Genomic DNA, 18514 nt, shown 5'->3' on the forward strand with positions numbered 1-18514 from the left:
AACCTAGAAATAAGAATTTTCTGACAGTGAGAACAATCAATGGAACAGCTTGCCTTCAGAAGTTGTGGGAGCTTCATCACTGGAGGCTTTCAGGAAGAGATTGGACTGCCATTTGTCAGAAATGCTGCTTGGGCAGGGGGGTTGGACTAGATGACCTACACGGTTCCTTCCAACTCTGTCAGTCTGTCTGTCAGCTCCACACAATGATCAAGAGAAGTGCAGATGCCATCCAGATCACAGAACTAATAGCCAACATTGTGCCAGACCTCTGTTCAAAGAAGAGGAGTAGGGAAGGGATGGGTGCAGGGTGACGTCACATGCTCCAACATTTTAAAGCAATTGCTTAAATGTTGCCTGCCTGTGATTTGTGAATGAGTAAAAAGAGCACCTCAGTAAAGGAATGTCTATTCAAGCAAACTGTCACAAACATTGCATCATTTTAGTCCAAGAAAGTGAGTTCATCTTGTCAACTCTAACCAACTACTAGCAGAAAGTTTCATTTCTATAACCATCTCACGTGGTTTTCAGGACTCAGTGAGGCAAGAGGGTTGGACTAGATGACCTACAAGGTCTCTTCCAACTCTGTTAATCTGTTAAAAGAAGAAATTTATATAATCTAATGACAGCAGAGGACAAATATTTCCCAAATCTGTGGGTGTTAGCGGAAGCGAGGCAGTTGCTGATCTTTAATTGGACATTGTATCTACTGCTGGGTTATTTATTTAACCCAAAAACTCCAACTTTGCAGAGAAAGCAAAATTAATAGATTAATTGGAAACCTGCATGCCAAACTTTAACTTTAATTAAATGGGGCCAATTGCTAATTTCTGCAATAAGAGACTTCTTTGAGAAGCAGCCCATGTGCCTTCCAGTTACAGGAAATTAGTTCCTGCTCACTTCTTAGCTAAGAGATGGCTAGCTTCTTCTCCGATCTGGTGAGTACTGGCCTACCTATAATTTACCACCACGAACTCATACACAGACACATCCAGAGAGGAAAATCTCTGGGTGCCGAACCTCACTGGGAGTCTCCTTGCTGGTTTGTTCAGTTGATAGCCTGCCTTTCCTTTAGGGCTTGTGAAAGGAATTACCAGGGACATTCGGCTACCTGAGGGATGCATTCTCTCCCCAAACACCTACCACTTTTTGGAAGCTCTGCCCCAATTTCCAGGGAAGGGGGCGGTGCCATAAAAGCACAGTAGAGGATGCTGAGCACTGGCTGGAGTTGGGGAGAAGGCTTTGGGATGGGAGTAGTTTAAATTAGAATAGAATAGAATAAAATAAAATAACAGAGTTGTGAGGGACCTTGGAGGTCTTCTAGTCCAACCCACTTCTTAGGCAGGAAATCCTACACCACTTCACACAAATAGTTATCCAACATCTTCTTAAAGACTTCCAGTGTTGGAGCATTCACAACTTCTGGAGACAAATTGTTCCACTGATTAATTTTTCTAACTGTCAGGAAATTTCTCCTTAGTTCTAAGTTGCTTCTCTCCTTGATTATTTTACCCATTGCTTCTTGTTCTACCCTCAGGCATTTTGGAGAATAGTTCTTTGTGGCAACCCCTGAGATATTGGAACACTGCTATCCCATCTCCCCTAGTCCTTCTTTTTATTAAACTAGACATACCCAATTCCTTCTACCGTTCTTCATATGCTAGTCCCCTAATCATCTTTGTTGCTCTTCTCTGCACTCTTTCCAGAGTCTCAACATCTTTTTTTTTCATTGTGGTGACCAGAACTGAATGCAGTATTCCAAGTATGGCCTTACCAAGGCATTATAAAGTGGTATTAACACTTCATGTGATCTTGATTCTATCCCTCTGTTTATTTAGCCTACAACTGTGTTGGCTTTTTTGGCAGTTGCTGTACACTGCTGGCTCATATTTCAATGGATGTCCACTAGGACTCCAAGATCCCTTTCACAGTTACTACTATTGAGCAAGGTACCACATATACTGTACCTGTGCATGTTCTACATCCAAAAATTGGAGCTTTCCTGGGTTTGGCTTGTTATATGGTCAGTTCAGTGACAAATGTGGGTAGCGGTGAAGACATTGGTCAGTCTCTGAGAGCGATCTTGGTCTTTGATATGGCACCAGAGAGTTCCTTTGAAATAGAATAAAGCTTTTGTTCCCCCAACAAAAATACCCATCATGGAAATATCCCTTTTATAAAATCAGAAACAGCAACAACTGGTATGTTCTTTCTTTTTTATCATTCAATAGTCATTAAGAAGGAAGACTTGGCCATTAGATAATTCCTGATTTGATGGCTATACCAAAGACATCAAGAAATGGAGCTATGGTGGTGGGGGGGAGAGAAGCTGTCAGCAGGGAGGGAAAGGGGGTGGGGGTGGGGGAGGAACTGTGCTGGGTGGGTTCCAGAAGGATGCCCAAATCAACCTCCTCCTTCAGAGCCCCATTTGAAGCCCAAGATACAGCCAAAAACCAAAGAGTGGGTCCAGAGAAAATCTCTACAACTCTGAACCTCTGCTGGAACTCAAAAGCTTATCCAAGGAGACAATAAATACATTGCTAAAAAATTCTGTGTGCTTGTACCCTTGCTATCATGTATTCTCTTTTCTCAATAAATTCCCTTTTCATATTTTAACTTTATTAGTTTAATGCAGAGTTTCCATTAAAATATCCCTTATGCACATAGTTACCTAGCTATTTATTAATCAGAAAGAGCCTGATAGTATCCTCTCAGACTAAAGTGTTTGATTAAAAGGGAATCAGCATAATATCATTAATAGGAGAAGGGCAAGCACATCTCGTTTCACCCTGTTATATTCCTCGACTTACAACCGGGGATTTCCCTGCCTGACAGCCAGCAACAGCCAAGCCGCGCCTGATTGGCTAAGACGCGGCTTGGCTGAAGCGCGGGCTGTTTCTCTTTCCCCATTGGTTTCCCTGCTTGACAGCTCCGTATAAATAGCTGTCAAGCAGGGGAAGAGTGCTTCTCTCCTGTATTACTGTACTGCCTGTTGCAATAAATTCCTGGAGTTTACCTCAGCTGTGTCCAGCCTCGTTCATCGCCCACTATTTAACACTGGCGACGAAGGTGGGATTCTGAGGCTTCGGACACCCCTCCAAGGAACGCCGCAACAGACGACTGACTGTCGGGGCAAGCCGCTCGAGTTTTCCCTCTCAGCCGGAAACCCAGAGCCTCCATGGCTCCGATGCCCCCTTTTGCGCCGTTCGGAACCGCCGGCGAGTCCTGGGCCGGGTTCCTGGAGCGGTTCAAATGTTTTTTGAATCCCATGGATCAAAAATGCAGCTTCTTCCTTAGCTGCTGTGGACCAGCAATGTTTAATTCCGCCGGGGCTTTGGCTGCGCCCTTGCCGGTCCATTCCTGGACTGGGACACTTTAATTAACAAACTGAGGAACCACTATGCGCCGACACCTTCCAGGATCGCCCAGCGCTACGCGTTCCACCAGTGCGTACAGAAGCCGGAGGAGTCAGTGAGCCAATTCCTCCAGTCCCTGTGGACCGCTGCTATCCCATGCGAATTTCTCGACCTTGACGACTCGCTGGTCGAGCAACTCGTGTGCAGCGTGAAAGATCCACATCTTAAGAGGCGTCTCCTGGCATGGCCGGAGGTTACCCTCACCGAGGCAATCGCTGAGGCGAGGGCGGCCAAGCTATCGGAGCAATCCACAGCGGAGATGTTCCGACTGCAGCCTCTTCCGCAGCCTGGCCGCACCTGCCTCATTGATGAGCTGGTGCCCTTGCCGGGGCCCTCAGAAGAAGAGGACCTGGTGGCTCGCCTGGCAGCCATTCCAAGGCGACGCGCACCACAACGCCCCCACCAAACTGCTGCTGCCTGCCTCGGTTGCGGGGGCAACCATGATCGGGCCACCTGCCCCTTCAAAGCTTCCGTCTGCCGCAGGTGCTTGAAGAAAGGGCACCTGGCCCAAGTTTGCCAGGCTGCCATCCCACAACAACAGCACCCGGGCAGCCTCAGTCAACCGGCAAGCCTCCCCTCACCGCCTGTCAGCCAGCTGCCTCACCGACAGCAGCGTCTCCAGGACAACTGCTACGCGGTCGAACCAGATCTTCCTGCCACCCCTGCAGAGGCGGTCTACAATGCCTCCGCAGGTGCAGAAAGAATCAAAGCTTCCGTCCTGGTCGAAGGGTCCCCCTGCCTGATGGAGGTGGACTCCAGATTGTCCCGCTCCCTCCTCTCCTGGGCAGATTTCTCCCGCCTATGCCCTGGCATCCAGAAACGCCACCTGACAGCCGCCAACATTTCTTTGAGGGACTGCCAGGGGACTCTTATTCCAACCCTGGGGTGTTATGCTGTGCGTATGTATGGGGGTTTTTCGGGATGCCTGCCGGTGTTGGTAGTAGAAAAACCCTCCCCGCTCTATTGGGTTTAGATTGGGTTTAGATTGGTTCCCCGCCCTGGGCCTTTCTGTTCATGGGGTGCACAGCGTAGATGACACGCCCCCTGACGTAGCCGACATCCTGGTGGCCTACGCTGACGTCTTTGACGGGGAACTTGGGATGTACAAGGGAACCCCCATCTCCCTCAACCTAGACCCCCAGGTTGCCCCTATTAGGCTGAAGGCCCGCAGGGTGCCTTTTGCCTTGAGGGCCAAGGTCGATGCGGAGATTGACAGATTGTTGGCGCAGGGCGTCTTAGAGCCAGTCGACTACTCCCGATGGGAGACCCCTATTGTGATCCCCGTCAAGGCCGATGGCTTTATTCGCCTCTGCGCTGATTTTAAGTCAACCATCAACCTTGCCCTCCAGGCAAACCCCTATCCAGTCCCTGTGGTACAGCACCTGCTCCACTCCTTGGGGCAGGGCTGTATTTTTGCCAAACTGGACATGGTGCAGGCCTACTAGCAGCTCCCGGTGGATGATGATGCGGCAGCTGCCCAAACCATCGTCTCCCACCGTGGGGCTTTCCATTGCCGCCGCCTTCAATTCGGCGTTTCCGTGGCCCCGGGGATCTTCCAGAGTCTCATGGAGCGGCTGCTTCATGGGCTCCCTGGCATGGTACCGTATTTCGACGACGTCCTGATCGCAGCAAGCAGCCGCTCAGGACTCACTGAAATTCTTGGGAAGGTCCTCGACCGTTTTAGGGGTGTGGGTCTAAAACTGAAGCGCAGCAAATGCTCTTTTGCTGTGCCACAGGTGGACTTCCTGGGCTTCTCCATAGATGCCCAGGGCATCCACCCTACCCCCTCAAAAGTTGCTGCCATAAGGAACGCCCCCACGCCTGCCTCTAAGGCGGAGCTGCAGTCGTTCCTTGGGTTTTTAAACTTCTATGTGCCATTTCTGCCACACAAGGCATCACTAGCCAAGCCGCTGCATCGGTTGCTCGACCGATCCGCGGCCTGGCGCTGGAGAAGCCGCAAAGCGCATGCGTTCACGGCTGTCAAAGACATGCTGACGTCAAACGCAGTCCTAGTCCAGTACAGCGACAGGCTGCCCTTGACCCTAGCTTGTGACACCTCCCCCGTGGGTTTGGGGGCTGTCCTGAGCCATGTCCTCCCAAATGGCTCAGAAGCCCCCATCGCTTTTTATTCCCAGACACTCTCTCCGGCGGAGTGTCAGGCCTGTAATTCTGTTCCTTTTAGGATCTTTGGCCTGCCACATAATTAAAACATACATATTATGCTGTTTCATTGGTATAGTAGTTGGGAGGGGGGAATAGAAAGGAGTAGGATTGTGGAATGTATTGTTATGGATTTCTTAGAAGCTCAAGGTCGTCTTTTGTCTCCGCACCTCGACACCTGGCCGGAAGAAGAGGGGTGTACATGCCAGAGTGGAAGATGAAGATTGGACCATGTGATGAATTATGGGGTGTGGGGATAGATGATGAACTTTTAACTTGGGGAATTCACCGGATGTACCTTAGAGTTGAAATTTCACCAGCTTAATGCCAACATGCCTGTCTTATTAAATTGGAGTTTTAAGGACTACTTTGCCTTGGACAATGATTTAATTCTGCATGATATTTGGAACGCTGACATTATTTCAACTCTCCCATAATTTTTTTTTCTTTCATCGGGGTACTGAATCCCAGTTGTGACCCAACCCTGGGCAGGACGAAATTTCAGTGAAGATGGAGGAGGGAAAGAATGCAGCAGAGAAAGCTAAGGATGATGGATCGCTTAATTTTGTCGAGACTATCTATGCACCTTCTAAAGAAATAGTTCAACAGGCAGAGGCGAGGGAAAAGGAACCGAAACCAAGATTTTCCTCACAGACGGAGTTAGACCTGCGAGAGGAAGTTTCGGGATTTATTGCTTCTCAGGAATGCCTGCTGGAAGGAGGGGGGCCCCCCAAGGGAACTCTGACAGACGGCTGGAGCATGGGGAGAAGAGCAAATGAATGGAGATCTCAGTCACTCTCATGCAGCCAGTCTTTGATGGGCCTTCAGGACCAATTCCGACGCCTAAATGTGAGTGAACAAAAACCCCTGGGGCCCCCAGAACCACCCGGGTGGAGGCTAGCAAAGCCCACATTATCCTTCCCCAGCAGAGAAACTGCTGCGCAGTGGAGCGGAGACCTTGGGTCTTTCCACACAGCCATCAGCGAATCAGCACCCTCCCCTCCTGGAGTGAAAAAAAGTTGGGAAGTAAAACTTAACCAGCCGAAAGGGGCCTGGAACACTTTCACCTCCCCCCCTCTGCAAAGCGATGGCTCTGGACCCATCAATCAAGCCAATTCAGGTTGGGCTTTCTTCCCGGGTCATGGATGGGCTCAATGCCAGTGGACGCCTGCCCCTTCCCAACCAATGGCGCCACCCCAAATAGCTGCTCAGAGGCAGAGCCAAGGAATGGGACCACCACAGGGCCCAGCCCCCCCACCAATGCCTCAGCAGGCTTTTGCCCAACCGATGGGTGTGGCCCCACAAAGAAGCTTACCACCCCAAGCAGCAGGCCAACAGGTTGCTCCGGTTCAACCACCAGCACCCCCTCCTCCTCCCACACCCCCAAGGTTCCGTGCAACCTATGATGGCAGCCGAGACAAACTAGCTTACTTTATGAATCGAGTGTTGGCATACGTTGACCAAGTAGGCCCACAATACCTGACGGATCGAGAACTGATCCAAGAAATAGCAGAGGGGATGAATGAAGGAGAGGCAGCACAATGGATAGCGGAACTCCATGAAGAAGCAGCTCCTGAGTTAGATGACATAACGGGGTTCATCCAACTGATGCGGGCCCGATTTTACGATGTGGCCCAACAGGTAGATGCTGAAGACCAGATCCAGGAATTACGACAGGGGGGTCGGCCGGTCAAAGAATTAGTTTGGGAATTCCGGAGAATAGCTGGAAGACTACGTTACTGGCCAGAGAGACTATTGGTCTATACGTTCAAAAAGGCCTTAGATCCCAAACTGAAACAAGCTTGTGCCGTAAGGGGGACCCCAGATCGTATCCAAGAATGGTACACCACTGCAATCATACTGGACCACGAGATTAATACCTATCCAAAGCCTGGTACCAGAACCCCTGAAAAAAAACCGTTAGCCCACCGAACGCAGAGGCAGCAAACTGAAAAGCTCCCGCCAACCCCTCGTTCCTGGGGCCCCAAAATAAAGTGCTACCGTTGTGGTCAGCTTGGCCACCGGGCATCTACATGCTGGGCTCCAGCCCCAGTTCCACAACCACGCCAACCACCTGCCAGCACAGTCAAGAAAACCCCCAGAAAACCCCCAGAAAAAAGTCGTCTGGCACAACAGCCAGCAGGGGCAGAGAGCGGAGCCACTGAAAACGCCCTGGACACTTCAGAGGAGGAAGAGGAAGGAAACCCAGAAGACGACCCAATGGTGAGTGCACCTATCCGCCCCTTCCAAATAAAAGCCAAACTCCAAATACCGAAAACGGGGGTAGAAGGGGAAGTTGGGGTGATTATAGATACCGGCTGCACCCGATGCTTAATCAGCATGTCAATAGTGGAGCAACTAGGTATACGCACCAGACCCCTGAAACAACCCATTCCGTTTGAGCAAGTGGATGGAACCCTAATTGGGGGAGCTCCGGCTACAAAGATCACTGAGTTAGTAAAACTGGTGATAGGCCGCCACTATGAGTTCCTCAGATTCATCGTGGCCCCTGGAATGCAGGAGTCAGTTATCCTAGGGCTTGCATGGTTGGACAAGTGGGAACCTACCATAAAGTGGGAGGATGGCGTTAGAAAGGTGACTATTGGACTTGGGCCGTTACCACCAGTGGAACCAAAAGGCCACCCAGGAACATTGGAACCTAACAGCCCAACCCATCCAGAACCTGCAGCAACCGCAGCAGACACTAAACTTCCGGGAATCCAACGAGTCCCAAAGATCTATTGGGATCTGGCGGAGGTGTTCAGTGAGGAAGACGGAAACTACCTTCCACCTCACCGCGCCACAGATTGTGCCATAGAGTTCAAACCTGGGGTAACCTTACCAAAGCCCAAAATGTACTCTATGACGCCTAAAGAGATGATAGAATTGAGGAAGTACATCGACACCAATTTGAAAAGAGGGTTTATTGAACCAGCAAAATCAAAAGTAGCAGCCCCAGTGCTCTTCAGGGAAAAGAAAGATGGGGGGGTTCGCCTCTGTGTGGACTTACGAGCTTTGAATGCGGTATGCGAAAAGAATACCTATCCCCTCCCTCTCATGAAAGATATGTTGAACCACTTGGCTAAGGGCAAGATCTTCACCAAGCTGGATTTGAGAGAGGCGTATTACCGTATACGAATCCGGAAAGGGGATGAGTGGAAGACCGCTTTTAATACTCCCTTAGGCAGCTTCCAATATAAAGTCATGCCTTTCGGACTACAAGGAGCACCCGCAGTATTCATGCAGTACATAAATGAAGTGCTACACGACCACCTGTACCGCGGAGTACTCGTTTATTTAGATGACATCTTGATCTTCTCTGAGACCATGGAAGAACATGTGAAACTGGTACGGCAAGTCCTGAAAAAACTTCTAGCTGCCAAACTTTATGCAAAATTGTCAAAGTGTGAATTCCACAAGACCTCGCTAGATTATCTGGGATATCGTATCTCCAATGAAGGGGTAGAAATGGACCCAGAAAAAGTGAAAGCGGTGTTAGATTGGAAACCTCCAAGCACTCGCAAACAATTACAAAGCTTCCTTGGATTTGCAAACTTTTATAGGCAGTTTATTTCAACCTTTGCTGAAATTGCCCTACCATTGACTGACCTATTAAGAACGGGGCCTTCCCCTACTAAACCAAAAGCAAACCAACCATTAAAATGGACAATCGACTGTCAAAAGGCTTTTGAGAAATTAAAACGGCTCTTTGCCCAAGAACCCATATTGCAACACCCCGATCCAGAGCGACCTTTCATAATCCAAACGGATGCCAGTGATGTCGCGATAGCTGCGGTGCTACTACAAAAGAATAAAGAAGGCCACCTCTTACCATGCGCTTACATCTCCAAGAAACTCACCACTACGGAAAGAAGGTGGCCCATTTGGGAGAAGGAGGCATTCGCGATCAGATGGAGCATGCTCACCTGGAGGCATCTCCTGGAAGGGGGGGATATACCGTTCGAGGTATGGACTGATCATAAAAACCTCGAAACTCTCCTTGCCCATCGAAAGTTATCCCCCAAACAGGTCCGTTGGGCCCAATATTTCCAAAGGTTCAAATTTGAAATTAAACACATCCCCGCAGGGAAGACCTTATTAGCAGATGCACTGTCGAGAAAACCCCAGTTTGACAGTAAAAAGGAAGAAATTTTCCACCCCATCATATCTCCTTCTCACCAAAAGGCAGCTCAAGTCACCAGTCGAAGCCAAGATAAACTGAGAACCGAACTGAAAGCAGCCCTCCAGACAGAGCCATGGTTCAACAACAACAAAGACATCCTAACGATTAATGATGGCGTAGCCTGGAAGGGATCCAAACTGTACGTCCCTGCAGAAATGAGATTGCAAGTGCTACAGCGGAGTCATGATGCGAAACTAGGAGGTCATTTCGGATTCCTGAAAACTCTCCACCTCGCTAGATGTCAATTTTGGTGGCCAAAGATGAGGTCGGAGGTGGAAGATTATGTAAAAAGCTGTGCTACTTGTGCAACAATGAAAACCCGTCCGGGAAAGCCCCCTGGACTACTACAACAAGTGGCCAACCCTAGCCGACCATGGGAAGAGATAGCAATGGACTTCATTGTCGAACTTCCAGATAGCAGTGGTAATAAAGTAATCTGGACAGTTATTGATTTGTTTTCCAAGCAAGCACACTTTATCGCTTGTTCAAGCCTACCATCCGCAAAGAAATTAGCGAAAATGTTTGTGAAACACATTTATCGCCTACATGGAGTTCCAAAAAGGATCATTTCAGATCGCGGAGTTCAATTCACCGCCAAGTTCTGGAGAGAATTCCTAAAATCGATCGGGTCCACGCAGGGACTCAGCTCAGCATTTCATCCCAGCACAAATGGGGCAGCAGAGAGGGCCAATGCGATGGTAGAACAGTATATCCGGTGTTATGTGGACTATCAGCAAGACAATTGGTCGGACTTGCTACCTTTCGCTGAAGTAGCATATAATAATACGGTTCACAGCAGTACCGGATTAACTCCTTTCCAGATTACCAGTGGCATGGAATTCGTTCCCATGCCTGAACTACCTAAGGAACCTCCCTCATCCATGTCCCTGAATGAATGGCTGGAGGCACTAAAGAAGGGATGGGAGAATACCAAAAAGGCGCTAACAGATGCGGCAGAAGCCTACAAGAAGCAAGCTGATAAACATCGTTCCCTACAACCCCCCTTTCGAGTGGGGGACAAAGTTTTTTTGTCTACTAAATACATAAGATTAAAGATGCCTAGTAAGAAATTAGGTCCAAAATTTCTAGGTCCTTTCCCAATAGAAAAGATAATTAACCCAGTTACAGTTCGACTCAGCCTACCCAGACTCTTAGGGAAAATTTACCCGGTATTCCATTGTAGCTTATTGAAGCCGGTAAGGGAGTCTAGCACGAGACCATCCACCCAAACTCCACCTCCTCCCGTAGTGGTAGAAGGGGAAACACATTATGAAGTGAAAAAAATATTAGATTCCAGGCTGTATAGAGGTCGTTTACAATATTTAGTGCATTGGAAGGGATACCCTTTGTCAGAAGCTACGTGGGTGAAAAGTTGGGATCTGAAAGCAGATAAATTAGTGAAGCAATTCCATGAGAAATTCCCTGATAAGCCAAAGGGTCCCCCTGGGGGAGGAAGAGGTGGTTAAATTTTGATAGTTAACATTTATGTTATTCTCTTTTCAGGAAACGGTTTTCTCTTGAGGAGAGGCCGCCTGTCAGGCCTGTAATTCTGTTCCTTTTAGGATCTTTGGCCTGCCACATAATTAAAACATACATATTATGCTGTTTCATTGGTATAGTAGTTGGGAGGGGGGAATAGAAAGGAGTAGGATTGTGGAATGTATTGTTATGGATTTCTTAGAAGCTCAAGGTCGTCTTTTGTCTCCGCACCTCGACACCTGGCCGGAAGAAGAGGGGTGTACATGCCAGAGTGGAAGATGAAGATTGGACCATGTGATGAATTATGGGGTGTGGGGATAGATGATGAACTTTTAACTTGGGGAATTCACCAGATGTACCTTAGAGTTGAAATTTCACCAGCTTAATGCCAACATGCCTGTCTTATTAAATTGGAGTTTTAAGGACTACTTTGCCTTGGACAATGATTTAATTCTGCATGATATTTGGAACGCTGACACGGAGAGGAACTACAGCCAGATTGACAAGGAGGCTCTGGCTGCCGTGTCCGGGGTTAAAAAGTTCCACGAATACCTTTACGGATGGCATTTTATGCTCTACACTGACCACAAGCCTCTCCTTGGGCTCCTGGCCGGTGACCGTCCGACCCCTCCCATTCTGTCCCCCCGTATGACCCGCTGGACAGAATTCCTAGCAGCATACTCCTACTCCTTGGTCTACCACCCTGGGAAGCATCTAGGGCACGCTGATGCCCTTAGCCGTTGCCCCCTCCCCGTGTCTGACCCGCAGACAGTGCCTTGCCTGTCTGTCTTGGCCATTGCCGACCTCGCCCTTCCGCTCACTTCCAGGGAAGTGGCCGCCCTCTCCAGGGCTGACCCCCTCCTCTTCCAGGTCATGACGTGGGTCCTGCGTGGGTGGCCTAAGGGACCGGTGTCTGACAACCTCTGACCCTTCAAGGCCCAGCAGTTGGAGCTGTCACTCCACAGTGGGTGCCTCCTGTGGGGTGACAGGGTGGTCATTCCACCTAGCCTCCACCACCAGGTGCTGTCTCGCCTCCATGAGGGCCACCCAGGCATAGCGTGCATGAAAGCGCTGGCTCGCAGCTATGTCTGGTGGCTTCGCTTGGATGACGAGATCGCTTCCTGGGTGGCCAGGTGCTCCCCCTGCCAACTTTCCCGGCCGGCGCCTCCAGCGGCTGCGCCCAGGGAATGGGAACTGCCCCGTGGACCGTGGTCACGCCTTCACCTCGACTTCACGGGTCCCTTCCGAGGCCAGATGTTCCTGGTCGTAGTGGACGCGTACTCACGCTGGGTGGAGCTCATTCTCATGACTTCCACCACAGCTGAGTCCACAGTCAGGGCGATGACACGCCTGTTCGCCACCCACAGCCTGCCGGACGTTGTCATCTCTGACAACGGGCCGCAGTTCACTTCCACAGCGTTCCTGGAGTTCCTGGCCTCTCAGGGCATCTGCCATGCCCCCATCGCCCCGTACCATCCTGCCAGCAATGGCCAGGTGGAACGCGCCATCCGCTCGGCCAAAGAGGCCCTTGGCTGGATGGACAGGGGCGATTGGCCTGCAAGGGTGGCTGCTTACCTATTGGTACAGCACTCCACCCCTTGCCCCCAATCAGGGAAGTCTCCGGTGGAGCTGCTGATGGGCCGGCGCCTGCGGACCACCTTAGATAGGCTGCACCCGCTCTATTCTGGAGAACAGCCTGGCAACCTGGGGCCCCCTCCCCATAGTTTCCTGGTGAGGGATCAGGTCTGGGCGAGGTCATTCATGGGGGATACAAGATGGGTGCCTGCCACCATCACCTCCATAACTGGTCCCTGTTCCTACAAAGTCCAGCTTCCAGACGGTTCAGAATGACGGCGCCATGTGGACCAATTAAGATGCCGCCTGCTTCCAGAGGCTCAAACCAGCGAGGCCGGCCACCGACATCTCACAGCCAGCCTCCAGCTCTCCACCGACAATAGTTCAGCCGCCGTGGCCGTTGGTCGCATCCCAGTTCCACCAGGGGTCAGCCACTTCGGACGCCGCCTGCCGGCTACCACCACCTTTGGAGCCCTGCCCTGTTAGGCAGGCTCCTCTCGGGTTACATCTTCCTCTGGCCTTCTCAAATCCAGGCCAGGCCTGCCCTGAAACCTCGTTCCAGCATTCAAGCTCAAACCCGTCCTCGGCCATGCCCCCACGGCCCTGCCTACCTGTTACGCAGACTCCGGCAGTTGATCTAGGCCCTGTTGATGACACCCGGAGCTCCACTCCCTTCTGGGAGGAGCTACCACAGGCACCTCCTCCTCCACCGACGACTTACCCTCTTCTGCGGCGTTCTGGGCGGGTCCAGCGTCGCCCAGCCTATCTGCGCGATTACTGGTCAGACCACTCTTCTCTCCGGCTCGACTTCCCCGGCGCTACCCCCCACCGCGGGGAGGTGGAACCTGATTGTCCCAGATGGTACCGCCCCAGGCGACTGATGGAACCGGATAGGTTCCAGACGGAGCTTGGGCCACTTCCTGTAGCCCTGATCCGCTCCCGGACGGAGGACCTAGTGGCCGCTTGGAATAAAGCGCCTTTGTGGCCTCTCCTGCGGCAACGAAACACCCTGGCTCCTTGGTTTACCGAGGAGCTGGGGGTGATGAAACGCCACAAGAGACGCCTAGAAAGCAGGTGGAGGTCCTCCCGTTCCGAATCTGACCGAACACAGGTAAGAGCCTATTTACGGACCTACCTTGTGGCACTGAGAGCTGCCAAACTTAGACACTGTGCCACTCTTATTGCGTCCGCCGATAACCACCCTGCCGCCCTGTTTCGGGTGACCCGCTCCCTCTTATCACAGAGGCCGCGGGAAGCCCCTTTGCAGGGTAGAGCAGAGGAGTTTGGGAAATATCTGCAGGACAAAATCGATCAAATCCGGAGTGGATGGGCCCCCTTCAGTGGACCAGGGGAGACGTCGGAAGCAAGTCTTGAGACACCACGCTGGGAGGGGTTTGACTCTGTTGCCCCCGAGGATTTGGACAGGTTACGTGGACGACTGTGAGCCACCTCATGTTTACTGGACCCGTGTCCCTCCTGGCTTGTACTGGCATCCTGGGAGGTTACACGAGGCTGGCTCCTGGGTCTGGTGAATGCTTCACTTGAGGAGGGGTCCTTGCCGGCCGCCTTGAAAGAGGCGGTGGTGAGGCCCCTGCTCAAGAGGCCTTCCCTGGATCCGGAGGAGCTAGCTAATTACCGTCCTGTCTCCAATCTTCCCTTTTTAGCGAAGGTTGTAGAGAGTGTGGTGGCACAACAGTTCCCACGTCACCTGGAGGAAGCAGACTATCTAGACCCGCGCCAGTCCGGCTTTTGACCCGGTCACAGCACGGAGACGGCCTTGGTCGCGTTGGTAGATGATCTCTGGAGGGCCAGAGATAGAGGTTGTTCCTCTATCCTGGTCCTATTAGATCTATCAGCGGCTTTCGATACCATGGTATCTTATTGCGCCGGCTGGAAGAGGTGGGCGTAGGGGGCACCGTTTTGCGGTGGTTCCGCTCCTACCTCTCTGACCGGATGCAGTGTGTGTTGGCAGGGGAGCAGAGGTCAACCCTGAGGCCACTCACCTGTGGGGTGCCACAGGGATCGGTCCTCTCACCCCTCCTGTTCAACACATACATGAAGCCGCTGGGTGAGATCATCCGTGGTTTTGGGGTTGGATACCATCTGTACGCTGATGATACTCAGCTGTACATTTCCACCCCAAACCACCCCAACGAGGCCATCGAAATGATGTCCCGGTGTTTGGAAGCCGTCCGGGTCTGGATGGGGGACAACAGACTTAAACTCAACCCCTCCAAGACTGAGTGGCTGTGGCTACCGGCGCCCCGGTTCAACCAGTGGATGCCATCGCTGGCCATAGGGGGCGAACAACTGCCCCCCGTGGAACGGGCGCGCAATTTGGGCGTCCTCCTTGATGCCCGGCTGTCGATGGATGACCATTTGACAGCCGTGGCGAGAGGGGCGTTCCACCAGGTTCGCCTGGTGCGCCAATTGCGCCCCCTATTGGATCGGGACGCCCTGCGCACAGTCACTCATGCGCTGGTGACGTCTCGCCTGGACTACTGCAATGCTCTCTACATGGGGCTCCCCTTGAGATGCACCCGAAGACTACAGCTAGTTCAGAATGCGGCCGCGCGGGCTATCATGGGAGGAACAAGATACTCCCATATAACACCACTCCTGCGCAAGCTGCACTGGCTACCTGTGGTTTTTCGGGTGCGTTTCAAGGTTTTGGTTACTATCTTTAAAGCGCTCCATGGCATGGGACCTAGTTACCTGCGGGATCGCATCTCACCTCACACATCTCTACGACCTATCCGCTCTCACAGGGAGGGACTCCTCCAGGTGCCATCCGCCAAGCAATGCCAATGGGTGGCGCCTAGGAGTAGAGCCTTCTCTGTGATGGGCCCAACCCTCTGGAATGACCTCCCCTCCGATATTAGAACTATTAACGACCTCCGCTCCTTCCGACAGAAGCTTAAGACCTACCTGTTCCAATTAGCTGGCTTAGCCGATTTATAGCTCCATCTTTCACCTCCTGGCAAACATTTTATCGTGGAATTTTTAAGGGAATTTTAATCTTATTTGTATTTTAATTAAATATGGTACAGTATATTTTCTACCTCCTCCGTCTATGTCTATGTTTATGTATATGTATTCTATTTTGATATGTATATGGTTTTTAATAATGACTGTACACCGCACCGAGTCCTGCTTAGGAAAGGGCACGGTTTATAAATAAAGTTTGATTTGATTTGATTTGATACTCTTGCGCAACCTTCATGCATGCATCCTTGCTGTGGGGGAAGGAGTGTTATATTCCTCGACTTACAACCGGGGATTTCCCTGCCTGACAGCCAGCAACAGCCAAGCCGCGCCTGATTGGCTAAGACGCGGCTTGGCTGAAGCGCGGGCTGTTTCTCTTTCCCCATTGGTTTCCCTGCTTGACAGCTCCGTATAAATAGCTGTCAAGCAGGGGAAGAGTGCTTCTCTCCTGTATTACTGTACTGCCTGTTGCAATAAATTCCTGGAGTTTACCTCAGCTGTGTCCAGCCTCGTTCATCGCCCACTATTTAACACACCCCTTTAGAGATCTTGAATTTATCTGTCAGGTATCCCATGCACGGGTGTCAAACTGGTGGCCCACGGGCCAGATGCATCACGTGCAGGCCCACCCCAGCTCCGTGAAGGGAAAAATCATTGTGATACATCATGTGACAGCAACATGACAATGTGAGTTTGATACTCGTGCCTAGAGTAAATATTATTTAAATTTGATTATTTGTATATAATGCAATGATTAAAATCAATTGGTTTTTTTTTCAAATTCAAGCATCTAAGTTAATCTACAGCTCATTTCTATTGATAGGATCAAAAGCTGCATGAATTAGTAGAAAGGAAATAGTTTTCTATTGTCATGTTATTTATGAAATCATCCAATATAAAACCATGGTCAACTGTGGAAAAACCCTGCCGGTGACACTGCAAATATGTTGTTATAAATGAGCCAGACCTCTAATTTATTGACTAGATGTTTTGCATAAATATTGCCCCTGACATTAAACAGGCTAATTGGTTTATAATTTTTTGTATATTGAGAATCACTATGCCTGTGATGCAGCCCTGGTAAGGCAGGACATAAAGTGAGATTTGGACATAAGAGTGAAATGATACAGGGTCAGACTAGAGAACCTCCTGGGGTTCCTTCTACTGGGGTCCCTTCTACCTTGCTATTGTAAGACATTTTCTAGTCTTGTAGAAGAACACAGGAAGCTTGAATGCAGGAAGTTTAAAATGTCAAACCACAGACTAGCTTTCTCACCTCAGAGTCAAAGCGCAGAGCTAAAACCACATAAGTCAGAATGAAACCAGTGCTTCCTGCATGATGCCATAATCAGCTTCTCTGCCCAGCAATAAGGAGCTTAGCCAATAGAAATGTTTTAACATATTTCCGTGTTCACTGTTTTGAGGAAGTTATAAGAGCATGCTTCTCCCTAAGAACCTCGTTCAGATGTTAAACACTTCCCTTGACTAGCTTTCTCTGAACCTTTGGTGCCAAATAAATCTTTTCCTTGATCCCGAAAAGTCTGAGTCCCGTGATTTTCTGCAACAATGGAGAAGTTGCCAGAGGAATTAAAGTTTAACCAAAATAGAAACAGTATTTCACCAAACAGTATCTCTCTTTTTAAAAACTGACTCTCTGACCTTGGCTTTGTCTTTAGACACAGATCCAAGAGACAATAATATCCCTGGAGATGATTCTCTTCTCCTGGGCGGGGGGGGGGGGGGATGTTGCCTGAGAGCAAAGCCAGGATCCAGAGCGCCAGGGTGTTACGTCACTAAGATTCATTGGAGAATTAGCAGAAGTGGGATAGTGTAAAGATTTCCCATTCTTCTTTAGAAAGCTCTTGTTTTCATCCCAACTGATGTTTATCACTTCCAGAATAAGGTTGAATCCTTAGACTAGATGGCATTAGGCACAAATGGCAAGGAGCTATTTTCTTGTGCTTTAGGAAAAGTTTATTCTCCCCTTTCATCCTAAAAAGTTGTGTGTGAAGCCATGAGGAGTAACTTCTTTGGTTTTCCTTGCCAAATTCCTAGACATACAGTGTGCTGTTCTACATTCTACATCAGAAGAGCAACTATATTGTTAAAAGATCTCAACCATTTTGCCTTAAAAAGGCATAAGCTTTATGAGATCTGTTGAAGTAAACTGTAGCTCACAAAAGGCTATGCCTTTTCATCAAATAGTCTGAAAAGATGCTTCCTATTTCCTTCAAATGTCTATGTACCATAGAGTAACATGACTCTCCTCCTACCGTGTCTGCAGCTGCCAATTATATTTGAGGATTGCCACATGGAGTTTCTGTTTTGTATTTCTGAGCTCTCAGAGGAAGATCCCAAAAATCTTCTCTTTGTCCCAGAGGGGAGAGTTTGTTGGTGGAAGGGCTGTGAAGCTGCACATTATTTGTTGTGTGCATGGCTGTGAGAGAAGGAGGAGGGTGATTTTGAGGATACATCTTTGGTAGGAAACTGGTGTCCAATGCCAGAAGCCTTAACATCTTTCCTCTTTCCAGATTCAATACCGGGGACTATTCCAAATGATTCTCGTGCTGGGAATCGGGGGCAGCTTCCCTTATGGGTTTCACATTTCTGTAATAAACTATCCCTCCCTGGTAAGTGATAGTGCCCTTTCCTTTCTTTGCCCTTTTCCTTCAGTCCAAATGTTGGCACTTGAGCCAGGGGCAGAGATGGTTCGCCATCC

The 18514-nt window shown here is 50.0% G+C and overlaps 1 protein-coding gene across 1 annotated transcript in view; it reads left to right on the plus strand.

The window, feature by feature from the left end:
- Positions 1-911: 911 nt before the first annotated feature.
- Positions 912-18514, plus strand: part of LOC309398899 (solute carrier family 2, facilitated glucose transporter member 11-like) — a gene marked incomplete at both ends in the record, with an annotated part of 30629 nt that continues 13026 nt past the window's right edge. Inside the window, 2 exons of the mRNA XM_081966188.1 lie at positions 912-935; positions 18327-18425. Coding sequence (XP_081822314.1) covers positions 912-935; positions 18327-18425 — 123 coding nt within the window. The remainder of the gene's footprint in view (positions 936-18326; positions 18426-18514) is intronic.

This window comes from Natrix helvetica, assembly GCF_964273705.1.
Source record: "Natrix helvetica genome assembly, chromosome: 14".
Classification (NCBI taxonomy): domain Eukaryota; kingdom Metazoa; phylum Chordata; class Lepidosauria; order Squamata; family Natricidae; genus Natrix; species Natrix helvetica.